Genomic DNA, 14,125 nt, shown 5'->3' on the forward strand with positions numbered 1-14,125 from the left:
TAGCTCTCAGAGCAACAAAGCTTTGCTCCCGGAGAACACATACTGTGAGCAGACAGGGAGTATGTTTCATGTGGTCTCTAGGCGTATAATTAGGGGTGAAGCAGCTGTGCTCTGATAGAGAGATGGGGAACACCTGTGTGTGGGTGACACTGCCTTTTCCTTTAGTGACCAGCAGAGGGTGCTGATTCGCCCACCCTCCCTCTGGCCCAGACCAATGAAGAAGTGGTGTTGCTGACCAGCTTTGGATCAGTCTGGACCAATCAAAACAAGCCTACTGATTAAAAGCCTGAACAAAGTCTTATCTGAGATTAAAGCCTTATCATGAATCTCATCAAATATCCAGGAATTAATTCTTCTCTTAGAATTTGAAATAAGAAATTAGAAAGTTGTGCCAAACATCAGGAGATGTTTGGCACAACTACTGTACTGGTGGCAACGATATGTGTGATGGCTTTGATATTTAGCTCAATTCACACAATACAAATCAGATGTGATTATCTTATCATTTATTCTGTCAGGTCCCAGTAACCTGCACTGCACAAATATTTAAGAGAGAGTATCAAGCACATATAATAAGGGTCTCACCGTGTACACTATGGGGACATGATGTGAACTTTAAAAGGGACACATTTAAATGGCATTACACAAGTCTAGATTAGGGCGCCTGTTTTAATTGCAGCTGTGCTTTGAGAAGCAGGGCCGGATAATAGGAGCTGACAGACATATGCCATGGGTCCTGTGATCACCATTAAATTACAAATGCTGTGTATGCTCCTCTCTCCTCTGCTATCCCTCCCATTCATCTACACTGTGATTGACTGCTTTATTTCAGGAACAACTCCATTAGTTATGTTTTGATGAGTGGTCGTTAGTCATAGAAAATAATTGAAAGTAATCATCTCATCGTGTGTGTGTGTGTGTGAGTGTGAGTGTATGTGTTTGTTTGTTTGTTTAACCCCTAAAACTGAATCTTGAAATTGGAGAAGAAAGGGAGACTTTTTCCAATGTGCTTGTGGTTTCCTACAACGTATCTGATAAAACCAAACTCAGTGCTCGTATTCAAAGGCTTCTTTTTAATTTCCAAATGTGTCTGAGACAGGCCCTATTTGCATAGAATATAAAAAAAACAGATACTCACAGACGGCTGCAGTTTGGAGTTGGTATTTAGGATGATGCTCATTCAAAGACTTGAATAAAAACACTTGAATGCATCACACAGGCACACGTATGCACAAACAACTCAACATAGCATCACTTATTGTGTGCGTACTTCTTTCATGATAACTGTGCAGTAAAAGTTAATGGACGAATCAGAGCACAAAATACCCTCCTTTACTATTATGGATTTACTAATTCACTAAAATACAGTTTAGTTACTGGGTTCAAACTGACAGAAATAATAGTGATATAGTTAAGCAATAAGGCCCGAGGGGGTGTGGTCTATGGCCAATATAGCAAGGCTAAGGGCTGTTCTTATGCAACGCGGAGTGCCTGGAAACTGGCCCTATACCACAGACCCTCGAGGTACCTTATTGCAATTATCAACTGGTTACCAATATAATTAGAGCAGTAAAAATACATGTTTTGTCATACCCGTGGTATACGGTCTGATACACCGCGGCTGTCAGCCAATCAGCATTCAGGGCTCGAATCACCCAGTTTATAATAAAATATAAATTATGTCCCCTTTTTAAATGACTAACACTTTAACATAAGGTGTACATCCTCCCTATTAATAATATATTACAGTAATACTAGCAACTCGCTCCAAGCTTTAGGCACAGTAAGTCCTCTTGTCTGTTTCATCCATAGCTGTAGATGAAATGTCCCTATCACTTCTTCTGCAGGCCGAAGATCTCTGGGCTCTCAATGAGGATGAACTCCACTATCTGGTTCTGATAGACCATGTTAACCGCCATGTTCCCACAGTCCAACTCAGGCCACATGAGTGTCGGGCCAAACACAATGCTGATGCCTTGGGTCGACATGAGGTTCTTCTGCGAGCACGTCAGAATCCTGCAGAGAGAGAAGGGTTCAATTATCTGGGAAAATAAGAGTTTGAAACAATGGGATAAATTCATAAAAAGTCATGAAACAAGATTGGTTTTTCAAGTCAACATCAATGATTATCACAAAAAGAGATCTCATTTTCACTGGATGATGGTGGATAATTTCTACATACATTCACCAGATTTGTCAGCAAGGCAGATTTTTACCCTTGAATGGCCCCTGTTGAAGGCATCTCCTATTTCAGTATTGGCAACACTGTATATAATTTGTGCACCCAGCTTTGTGTATTCAAAGGTCCAGGTTCAGCCACAACTAAACCGCTCACTTCATACCACACGTTCAGCACCGGCAGTGAACTGAAGAACATCCATTGACTCTATGTATCTGAATAGGGAAAGTTACTAAATCAATCTGGATGGAGTTTCAGTGTAGAGATGTCTGGAGAATCCTGGGTATCAGGAAATCAAGAAGAAAGGGCCTCCAGAGTGGCACAGTGGTCTAAGGCAATGCATCTCAGTGCTAGCTGTACCACTAGAGATCCTGTTTCGATCCAGGCTCTGTCGCAGCCGGCCGCGACCTGGAGACCCATGGGGCGTCGCCCGGATTGGCCGGTAGGGATGTTCTTGTCCCATCGCGCTCTAGCGACTCCTGTGACAGGCCAGGTGCAATGCACGCTGACACGGTAGCGAGGTGTACAGTGTTTCCTCCGACACATTGGTGTGGCTGGCTTCCGGGTTAAGCGGACATTGTGTCAAGAAGTAGTGCGGCTCGGCTGGGTTGTGTTTCGGTACCCCAGTGACCCGCTTTTGTTTTACTTTACAGATTGCCTCGCCTTCTTCCTTTGCCATAATCCATCAGAAATATATTCCATTATCTTGATATGAGCAGTACGCTATGCAGTACGCTATGCAGTACGCTAAGCAGGGTGCATATAAGGACTACTTTCCGGGGTAAAGCACAGAATACGTGATAGTATTTTTGAGAAGCATTCTCCCTGAGCTGAGCCTTGGCTCTGGGACAAAGACGCCAAGTAGGCCCAGGCAGGGGGACTCACTCCGCTCCTCTCTCTACTCCCTCCGTGGAGGAGACTGCCACCCACAGGCCTCTGGGCCCATTATGGAGTGAGGCCTGGAATGGGATGGAAGGCCTGTGGCATGGGGCGCATCTCCAAGCTGTCTGTGGGCTCTTGACGAAGCGTTCTGAGGTGGGATAGGGTCCCTCCATGCTCAAAACAAATCCACACACGGCCTCTCAGCTGATAATTGCATCCAAAAGGTATTGTCAAAGTGCCAGGCTGGTCTGCTCTGCTCTCAGCGCTCTGCTGCGGCGTCTGAAGCTGGTCTTTTGGAAAGCCCTAAATTATGTTATCTATGGCTGAAATATATATTTTTAAATTATTGTTAAATAATAAAAAAGAGCCTGTATATTTTCCAGCGTCACAGCGGCGTACACATTTAGTGAACATGTATTATAAAAAAACATAGCATTTTTTTTGCTTTTTTTCAGTATATGGAGTTAGTATTCTTTGTGACAACTACCTAAATAGTTCAGTCAACATAACATGTAGCTGTTGTAAAGGCAGATATACAGGTATGCAAGAGAGCAATCACGATAGGCATTTCAGACGGACTGACATTCACACTAGAGATAGTCTGTCTAAACAGATGATTTTAGTGTACAGTCTACGGTATGTCAATAAAAAGCTTCTCTGAAAAGGTCAGGATCAGGCTGTACCTCACCAATGGAAAAATGTCTCTAAATCGTTAATCGTATGTGATGGTCAACATCTTGCTCTGCCATATGTCATTATAATATCGACCCGGCGTGGGCATGTGGCGTGGGCACATGCCATGCATACTTCTCAACCTCATTACGGATAGAAAGGCCTGACGATGATCCAACCTGACATCATGAATATTTATCCTCATCTCACTTTGAGTAAACATTATATATACTTGTCCATAAAATATGCTATCATGATACTGTGTCAGAGCGAATGTGTAGTGATGTAGCCTTGTACTGTGGTAGTTTATGTATAGAAATAATGCAATAGTAGTAATAATAGTGGTCGTAGCAGCAATAACAGAGTAGCTAGTACTGAACAGTGTCTACCAGTGCCATAATGCTATAAGTTACAAAACGCTGACGTTTTGGACTATTGTGGGAAAAGTGCCATAATTGATTCCAGACGTGAACTCTTAAGTTCACAGGTGGGAACGTAATTGCAGGAAGTAAAATTCCCTGGCACCTATTTATCAATGCTACCAAAGCATAACTACAGTACAGATTCACTCTCACCACATGCATGGGCCATCAGAATTTGTGTGAAGATCTATTTAAGGGGATGAGTGACAAAAACAGAGTTTACTGAATGCAAATAATTGAGCATGTGGATGACAATATGATGAGTGAGTGCTTTTTATTTGACCTTGTAAATACAGTTTTAATTGCCTGGCAAATACAGTATCTATTCATGCAGTTGATATGCTGTGTGTATGTCTGTGTGTTGTGTGTCCATGTGACTAAGTGTTTTGGGGTGTGTCTCAGAGTGAAACCCGATTACAATGTGTACACACCATCATTTCCCATTTATGTCTGCAATTAAACTCAGCCCTGTGCCTGTGTACAGTACATCACTGTTCTCTGCCTGTCTGACCATCCACGTTTTAATATTAGAACACTGCGATGATCTAAGGGTCTGGATTTTCATAGCCAATGGTTCACTAATGATCTCAAATAAGGCCACTCAATTATTCAAGTAATTCCACTGTATATTCACAGGAGGAATAGATCACCTAGCTAAGCTCTGTATGGTCATTCTGACACTGCACAATGGAAACTGCTATAAGTTAGTGTTGAAATGCTTACTCTAGCTAGCTATACTCTTACTCTCCTCCTCCTCTGACCATGCTGATTACTATACCTACTACCTACTACCACCACTACAACCACTACTACTACTACCGCCACTACTACTACCACCACCACCACCACTACTACCACCACCACCACTACTACGACCACTACCACTACTGCTGCCACTACTACTACTACCACCACCACCACTACCACCACTACTACTACTACTACCACCAGTACTTGTACTACTACCACCACTACTACTACCACAACCACTACTACTACTACTACCACTACTACTACTACTACTACTACTACTACTACTACTACTACTACCACCACTACTACTACTACTACTACTACTACCACCACTACCACTACTACCACCACCACTACATGTACTACCACTACTACTACCACTACTACCACCACCACCACCACTACTACTACTAACACCACTACGTGTACTACCACTACTACTACTACTACTACTACTTCTACTACCACTATGTGTACTACCACTACTACTACTACTACTACTACTACTACTACTACTACTACCACCACCACTACTACTACTACTACTACTACTACCACTAATACCACCACTATGTGTACTACCACTACTACTACTACTACTACTACTACTACCGCTACTACTACCACCACCACTACTACTACCACCACTACATGTACTACCACTACTACTACTCCTACTTCAATCTCCACCACTACTACTACTACTACTACCACCACTACTTGTACTACTACTACTACTACTTGTACTACTACTACCACCACCACTACTACTACTACCACCACTACGTGTACTCCACTACTACTACTACTACTTATACCTCCACCACTACTACTACCACCACTACTTGTACTACTACTACTACTACTACTACTACCACCACTACTACTATTACTACCACCACCACCACCACTACTACCACCACCACCACCACTACTACCACCACTACTTGTACCACTACTACTACTACTACTACTACTACTACTACTACTACTACTACTACATGTACTACCTCTACTGTTACTACTCCTGCAGAAAACAAAATCAGACTTGAAATACTGCACACCCAAACATTACATAAAGACTTGTCAGTAACACTGCAACTGACACAATGATTTCATAATCCCATGGGGGCATGCACCGCTATCAGCAGTGAGTGTCCAGCCTACCGTACCCTGAGAGGTGACCAGAGGGCACTCATGATTTGATCTGACGAAGGGTTGATATCTCCTACATGAGCTGACGTGCATGGCCCAAGATGCCAATGGTAATTAATTAGCATCTCATTTCGCCAAGCAGGGCATGACAGAAAATGGGAGCTGGACCATGATGGCGTCCCTCCTACCCTCATTCCTCCTCCTCCTAATTGGGTCAGGATCATTGACTCCTTCAGGATCATGAGACAGATAATAAATTGAGGTGAGGAGGAGATGAGAGGAGACTGGGCCTGGGAGCAGGAGGAGGTGGGGTGCGGAGGAGAGGTGACGCGGGGTGGTCTATGGCTCGGAGGTTGAAACTGTAAGCGTCAGTCTCGTAAAGTGAACAGACAGTGCCCCATCTGATCTGAACTAAAAATACCCCATGGGACCAAACATTTGTTCAAGTGTTGAAAAGTTTCCAGTGAGCATCTTCTCAGTGCACTGTGGGTACAAAACACTGCATGGGAAAATGGCAGTTGAGAGCCAATCATAAGAGCTGTCCTAGACAGATCTATGCCATCCATTCTGCTCCAGAAGCACCCGTTGTCTCGGCTGTGGCTTCTTACTACCCCTAGAGACGTTACATCCAAAGGTTTGTTTTCCACTCAGCAGTAAGGTCATCAACAATTGAAAGACAGAAAACAGACCCATGGATTTTTTTAAAGCCCTTGTAGTAAATGGTACCATGAACAGCAGTGCAAAAAAAAAAAATGAAATAGGAGAATAAATAAGATAATAAAAAATAGGAGAATAAATAAAAAAAAGTGAAGGTACCCTTCAGAGAATCTGCTTTCCTTGACCACATCATCACAATTCAAGTACACGGCTCCATATTGAAGTGAGCCCCCGTGGATTACGGAGAAAGAGGAACACTGGTTCCACACAAGCAGAGAATGAAGCCACAACAAAGCAGTGAAAAATTTTCATAGACTTTTGCATTTACTGAAGGCACGGTCAACCCAGCCAAGACCGAAATAAAACTGCTCAGTGAAGTCTTGGATGACAAACCACTCTTAATTTTGGAACAAAAGTCGTTTAATGTGGGAGGCAGGGACACACACATTAACACATTTTCTCCACAGGGCCTTTTTGTAATCTCATTTGAAATCTTTGATGAGGAAACATGCTGATAAGTGTTTTTCAGATTTAACTCTGTACTCGCATTCTTTTCTTCTAATTGTCTTTAGAAGATTTTCTCAGTATCTCCTCTCTTTCTCTCCTCTCGCAATCTCAGAGAAAATATACTATACTATACCTGGTCCTCTCTTTGGCAGAAAAAAAGGCAAATAATAACTAAATAAATAATTCACAGATGATCCTAATTAACTGTGGTCTGCTGTGTAATTTAGATTGGGGACACGCACCTAGAAACAGAGAGTGGGACTGGGAGTGAAAGCAGTACAGAGCGAGAGGGAGAGAGAGAAAGAGGTGAATAACATTTAAACCACATCAGAAGGTGGAGGTGTAGCTGCCAAAGTCCTGGATCTGGTCCCTAGGGGCCCCTTCTCCTGCCATTCTGTCACATGACATCTTCTGGCTTAATAATTTGCAAGGTGAGAGGACAGGGGGAAGTCATTTTGTGGCAGGGACAGACTTGGAGGCACTGCCTGGGATTTACTCTGTCCCCACAATCCCCTTGCAGTGAAACCGTTTGGGCAAAACAATGCGTCAGTAACTTTACTTCACTTATCCTCATAAAATCTGTCAATGGACTATTATTCAACATATTATCTTATGCAAAACTGCATAAAGGAGCTGCAGGAGAAGGAAATAGGACTGGGAAACGTAAACCCTTTATTTAGGTGTGTCATTGCTGTAAGAGAGAAAGAAAGAGATAACAAAAGAGACAGAGAGAGAGAAAGAGAGACAGAGACAGAGATTCTTCGGGGGTATCTCTGTAGGCGATTCTGCATGGGGATATGAGTGAGGGACTAATTGAGGGACCTGGCATTCGGAAGCAAACAGACAAACACACACACACCCGTCCTCTGCTGCAGCCAAGGGGTATGTTCCAGTTAGGGAGGGGCTCATCAATCTAAAATGATTCATTTGGCCTCCTGTGTGGGGTGGTAAATATGGGTAAGATGGGAGAGAACACCTCTCCTGGGACATGGGTTTAGCCATATGGCCCCTTTAGCCTGGCCAGGACTGTCAGAGTGGACCGAGGCCAGGCAGGCAGCACTGAGGTCATTTCCCCCTTCCCTGTACACATGGGGCCAGGATGCTTCGGTCGTGTGGGGGAAGGGGGATAGGAGGGTCATATAAACTTTCTACCGAGGTTGATGTTTTAGTCTGACCCTCTGTTGTCAATCAGATTTTTAAACACTAATAGATAAGATACTTTATGAGTTCTATCAGTAGCTATTGTAGTACCATTCGCCTGCTTTATTCTACAAATCAAATCCAATGTTATTGGTCACATACACATATTTATCAGATGTTATTGCGGGTGTAGTGAAATGCTTGTGTTCCTAACAGTGCAGTACAATGCATCCGAATTCTGGACATTAAAAAAACAACATGTTGCGGCAGTGCTCCAATGGCATGAAAGGCTGTGAACTTACGTCTGCAGGTGTCTGAAGAGTACTCTCATGGTGTCCTGGTTGGGTTTAGGGAGCTGAAGTACTAGCTTCTTCATCACCTGTACCTTCTGTTTGCATTCCTTCGTCTCTGTTCAGAAGGAAGAGTTTGGGGAATAACACTATAAAGATTGAAAATCCAAATGTAGATGTTTGTCTGATTATACACATTCAATTCAAGAGTTAGTGAGACTTTACATTGTGTGTTAATGGATGATCATTATTGTTATTACTGGAAGCCATTAGAGCCTTAGTGTTACTGAAACACAACACTTAATGGCTGACCAATTAGCTGTCCCACGGGAATGTCCTGGTCTCCAACCCTTCAATGGGATGTCAGATGGGCCCTTACCCATAATGCGAAAGCCTTAGAGAGACAGTAAACTGTTTGGTGACATTGTATCTGATTTATGACCTCTATAAATTGGTAGAATCCATCATGTTATGATGGCTGATGGGTAACACTCCTCTCCTGATAGTGTATGCAGGACACTGTGCTTTAATAGGTTAAAAGAATACACCAATGAACTCTCTCAAACACTGTGCATGTGTTTCAATGAGAATGGTGAGACTTTATTTGATTGCAATCAAACAAAAATAGAAACCTAATACATTGGTCAGATGAGTTAGATAATCCCAGAGAGAAAATCCTTGATGATTTAGTACTCATAGGGGGCAGGCCAGGCGGGGACGTCAATACAACCAACCCAGAGATCAAGCTCATTTTCCACCCCAAACTAATTTAGCGTGTTAATCTGAACAGATGTTTGCTTGCTGTAATGCTATTCCATTTAGGAACAGTTGGGGAAACATGTGAATGTGTGTGTTTCTGTAGTTAGCTAAAGAGGGAGAGAGTGAAAGAAAATAACTGAAAAACAAAAAAAACCTGAAAACTGCAACAGTCAGTAACACATCTACAGTCAGTAACAGTCAGTAACACATCTACAGTCAGTAACACATCTACAGTCAGTAACAGTCAGTAACAATCAGTTACACATCTACAGTCAGTAACAGTCAGTAACAGTCAGTTACACATCTACAGTCAGTAACAGTCAGTAACAGTCAGTAACACATCTACAGTCAGTAACAGTCAGTAACACATCTACAGTCAGTAACAGTCAGTAACACATCTACAGTCAGTAACACATCTACAGTCAGTAACAGTCAGTAACACATCTACAGTCAGTAACAGTCAGTAACACATCTACAGTCAGTAACAGTCAGTAACACATCTACAGTCAGTAACAGTCAGTAACAGTCAGTAACACATCTACAGTCAGTAACAGTCAGTAACACATCTACAGTCAGTAACAGTCAGTAACACATCTACAGTCAGTAACAGTCAGTAACAGTCAGTAACACATCTACAGTCAGTAACACATCTACAGTCAGTAACACATCTACAGTCAGTAACACATCTACAGTCAGTAACACATCTACAGTCAGTAACAGTCAGTAACACATCTACAGTCAGTAACAGTCAGTAACACATCTACAGTCAGTAACAGTCAGTAACACATCTACAGTCAGTAACAGTCAGTAACAGTCAGTAACACATCTACAGTCAGTAACAGTCAGTAACACATCTACAGTCAGTAACAGTCAGTAACACATCTACAGTCAGTAACAGTCAGTAACACATCTACAGTCAGTAACAGTCAGTAACACATCTACAGTCAGTAACAGTCAGTAACAGTCAGTAACACATCTACAGTCAGTAACAGTCAGTAACAGTCAGTAACACATCTACAGTCAGTAACAGTCAGTAACAGTCAGTAACACATCTACAGTCAGTAACAGTCAGTAACACATCTACAGTCAGTAACACATCTACAGTCAGTAACAGTCAGTAACACATCTACAGTCAGTAACACATCTACAGTCAGTAACAGTCAGTAACACATCTACAGTCAGTAACACATCTACAGTCAGTAACACATCTACTGTCAGTAACAGTCAGTAACACATCTACAGTCAGTAACACATCTACAGTCAGTAACACATCTACAGTCAGTAACAGTCAGTAACACATCTACAGTCAGTAACACATCTACAGTCAGTAACACATCTACAGTCAGTAACACATCTACAGTCAGTAACAGTCAGTAACACATCTACAGTCAGTAACAGTCAGTAACACATCTACAGTCAGTAACACATCTACAGTCAGTAACAGTCAGTAACACATCTACAGTCAGTAACACATCTACAGTCAGTAACAGTCAGTAACAGTCAGTAACACATCTACAGTCAGTAACAGTCAGTAACACATCTACAGTCAGTAACACATCTACAGTCAGTAACAGTCAGTAACACATCTACAGTCAGTAACAGTCAGTAACACATCTACAGTCAGTAACACATCTACAGTCAGTAACAGTTAGTAACAGTCAGTAACACATCTACAGTCAGTAACACATCTACAGTCAGTAACAGTTAGTAACAGTCAGTAACACATCTACAGTCAGTAACACATCTACAGTCAGTAACAGTTAGTAACAGTCAGTAACACATCTACAGTCAGTAACAGTCAGTAACACATCTACAGTCAGTAACAGTTAGTAACACATCTACAGTCAGTAAGCAGCAGCAGCTGAAAAATGAGCTCCTACAAATATTGAAATTTACATGGTTTTTAGAGTGAAGTACATCGGAAAAAAGCAAAAGAAAACTGCAAGACTGAATAGGAGAAAAAACAAGCAACAAACAAAGAAGATAGGCTTTTGAAAAATAACTATTTTTCATAAAATTGTAGTTATCTTAGCAAGCTGAATTGTTTACCAGTTGCTAAGCAGTTGCTAGGGACTCTTTTGGAAGAAGCTAGCTAGCTAACGAAGGACAACAAAGAATATCTAGTTAACAGAAGAAAAGAAAGAGAAAATCAGGACAGAAGAAAAAGGATATCAAAGTGAAACAGTTCTCTAAAGACACAGGAGACAATAATACAAGAAACAACACTTCTGTAGCTTGTCAACTATGTGTCTGTCTATCCCTGTTCTCTCCTCTCTGCACAGGCCATACAAATGCTTCACACCGCGTGGCCGCTGCCACTCTAACCTGGTGGTCCCAGCGCGCACGACCCACGTGGAGTTCCAGGTCTCCGGCAGCCTCTGGAACTGCCGGTCTGCAGCCAACAAGGCTGAGTTCATCTCAGCCTATGCTACCCTCCAGTCCCTAGACTTCCTGGCGCTGACGGAAACATGGATTACCACAGATAACACTGCTACTCCTACTGCTCTCTCTTCGTCTGCCCACGTGTTCTCGCATACACCTAGAGCATCGAGCCAGCGGGGTGGTGGCACTGGAATCCTCATCTCTCCCAAGTGGACATTCTCTCTTTCTCCCCTGACCCATCTGTCTATCTCCTCATTTGAATTCCATGCTGTCACAGTTACCAGCCCTTTCAAGCTTAACATCCTTATCATTTATCGCCCTCCAGGTTCCCTTGGAGAGTTCATCAATGAGCTTGACGCCTTGATAAGTTCCTTTCCTGAGGATGGCTCACCTCTCACAGTTCTGGGTGACTTTAACCTCCCCACGTCTACCTTTGACTCATTCCTCTCTGCCTCCTTCTTTCCACTCCTCTCCTCTTTTGACCTCACCCTCTCACCTTCCCCCCCTACTCACAAGGCAGGCAATACGCTTGACCTCATCTTTACTAGATGCTGTTCTTCCACTAATCTCATTGCAACTCCCCTCCAAATCTCCGACCACTACCTTGTATCCTTTTCCCTCTTGCTCTCATCCAACACTTCTCACTCTGCCCCTACTCGGATGGTATTGCGCCGTCCCAACCTTCGCTCTCTCTCTCCCGCTACTCTCTCCTCTTCCATCCTATCATCTCTTCCCTCTGCTCAAACCTCCAACCTATCTCCTGATTCTGCCTCCTTAACCCTCCTCTCCTCCCTTTCTGCATCCTTTGATTTTCTCTGTCCCCTATCCTCCAGGCCGGCTCGGTCCTCCCCTCCTGCTCCGTGGCTCGACGACTCACTACGAGCTCACAGAACAAGGCTCCGGGCAGCCGAGCGGAAATGGAGGAAAACTCGCCTCCCTGCGGACCTGGCATCCTTTCACTCACTCCTCTCTACATTCTCCTCTTCTGTCTCTGCTGCTAAAGCCACTTTCTACCACTCTAAATTCCAAGCATCTGCCTCTAACCCTAGGAAGCTCTTTGCTACCTTCTCCTCCCTCCTGAATCCTCCTCCCCCTCCCCCCCCCCCTCCTCCCTCTCTGCGGATGACTTCGTCAACCATTTTGAAAAGAAGGTTGACGATATCCGATCCTCGTTTGCTAAGTCAAACGACACCGCTGGTCCTGCTCACACTGCCCTACCCTGTGCTTTGACCTCTTTCTCCCCTCTCTCTCCAGATGAAATCTCGCGTCTTGTGACGGCCGGCCGCCCAACAACCTGCCCACTTGACCCTATCCCCTCCTCTCTTCTCCAGACCATTTCCGGAGACCTTCTCCCCTTCCTCACCTCGCTCATCAACTCATCCTTGACCGCTGGCTACGTCCCTTCCGTCTTCAAGAGAGCGAGAGTTGCACCCCTTCTGAAAAAACCTACACTCGATCCCTCCGATGTCAACAACTACAGACCAGTATCCCTTCTTTCTTTTCTCTCCAAAACTCTTGAACGTGCCGTCCTTGGCCAGCTCTCCTGCTATCTCTCTCAGAATGACCTTCTTGATCCTAATCAGTCAGGTTTCAAGACTGGGCATTCAACTGAGACTGCTCTTCTCTGTGTCACGGAGGCTCTCCGCACTGCTAAAGCTAACTCTCTCTCCTCTGCTCTCATCCTTCTAGACCTATCTGCTGCCTTTGATACTGTGAACCATCAGATCCTCCTCTCCACCCTCTCCGAGTTGGGCATCTCCGGCGCGGCCCACGCTTGGATTGCGTCCTACCTGACAGGTCGCTCCTACCAGGTGGCGTGGCGAGAATCTGTCTCCGCACCATGCGCTCTCACCACTGGTGTCCCCCAGGGCTCTGTTCTAGGCCCTCTCCTATTCTCGCTATACACCAAGTCACTTGGCTCTGTCATATCCTCACATGGTCTCTCCTATCATTGCTATGCAGACGACACACAATTAATCTTCTCCTTTCCCCCTTCTGATAACCAGGCGGCGAATCGCATCTCTGCATGTCTGTCAGACATATCAGTGTGGATGACGGATCACCAGCTCAAGCTGAACCTCGGCAAGACGGAGCTGCTCTTCCTCCCGGGGAAGGACTGCCCGTTCCATGATCTCGCCATCACGGTTGACAACTCCCTTGTGTCCTCCTCCCAGAGTGCTAAGAACCTTGGCGTGATCCTGGACAACACCCTGTCGTTCTCCACTAACATCAAGGCGGTGACCCGATCCTGTAGGTTCATGCTCTACAACATTTGCAGAGTACGACCCTGCCTCACACAGGAAGCGGCGCAGGTCCTAATCCAGGCA

The 14,125-nt window shown here is 44.0% G+C and overlaps 1 protein-coding gene across 2 annotated transcripts in view; it reads right to left on the reverse strand.

The window, feature by feature from the left end:
* Positions 1-1,053: 1,053 nt before the first annotated feature.
* Positions 1,054-14,125, reverse strand: part of rhg15 (Rho GTPase-activating protein 15) — a 70,143-nt gene continuing 57,071 nt past the window's right edge. The window contains 2 exon segments of one of the 2 annotated variants that reach the window (NM_001140026.1): positions 1,054-2,016; positions 8,670-8,775. In NM_001140026.1, the coding sequence (NP_001133498.1) occupies positions 1,833-2,016; positions 8,670-8,775 (290 nt within the window). In that variant the 3' untranslated portion in view covers positions 1,054-1,832. 2 annotated transcript variants of the gene reach the window in all.

The sequence above is a fragment of the Salmo salar genome, chromosome 21 (assembly GCF_965601325.2).
Source record: "Salmo salar chromosome 21, fSalSal1, whole genome shotgun sequence".
Lineage (NCBI taxonomy): Eukaryota > Metazoa > Chordata > Actinopteri > Salmoniformes > Salmonidae > Salmo > Salmo salar.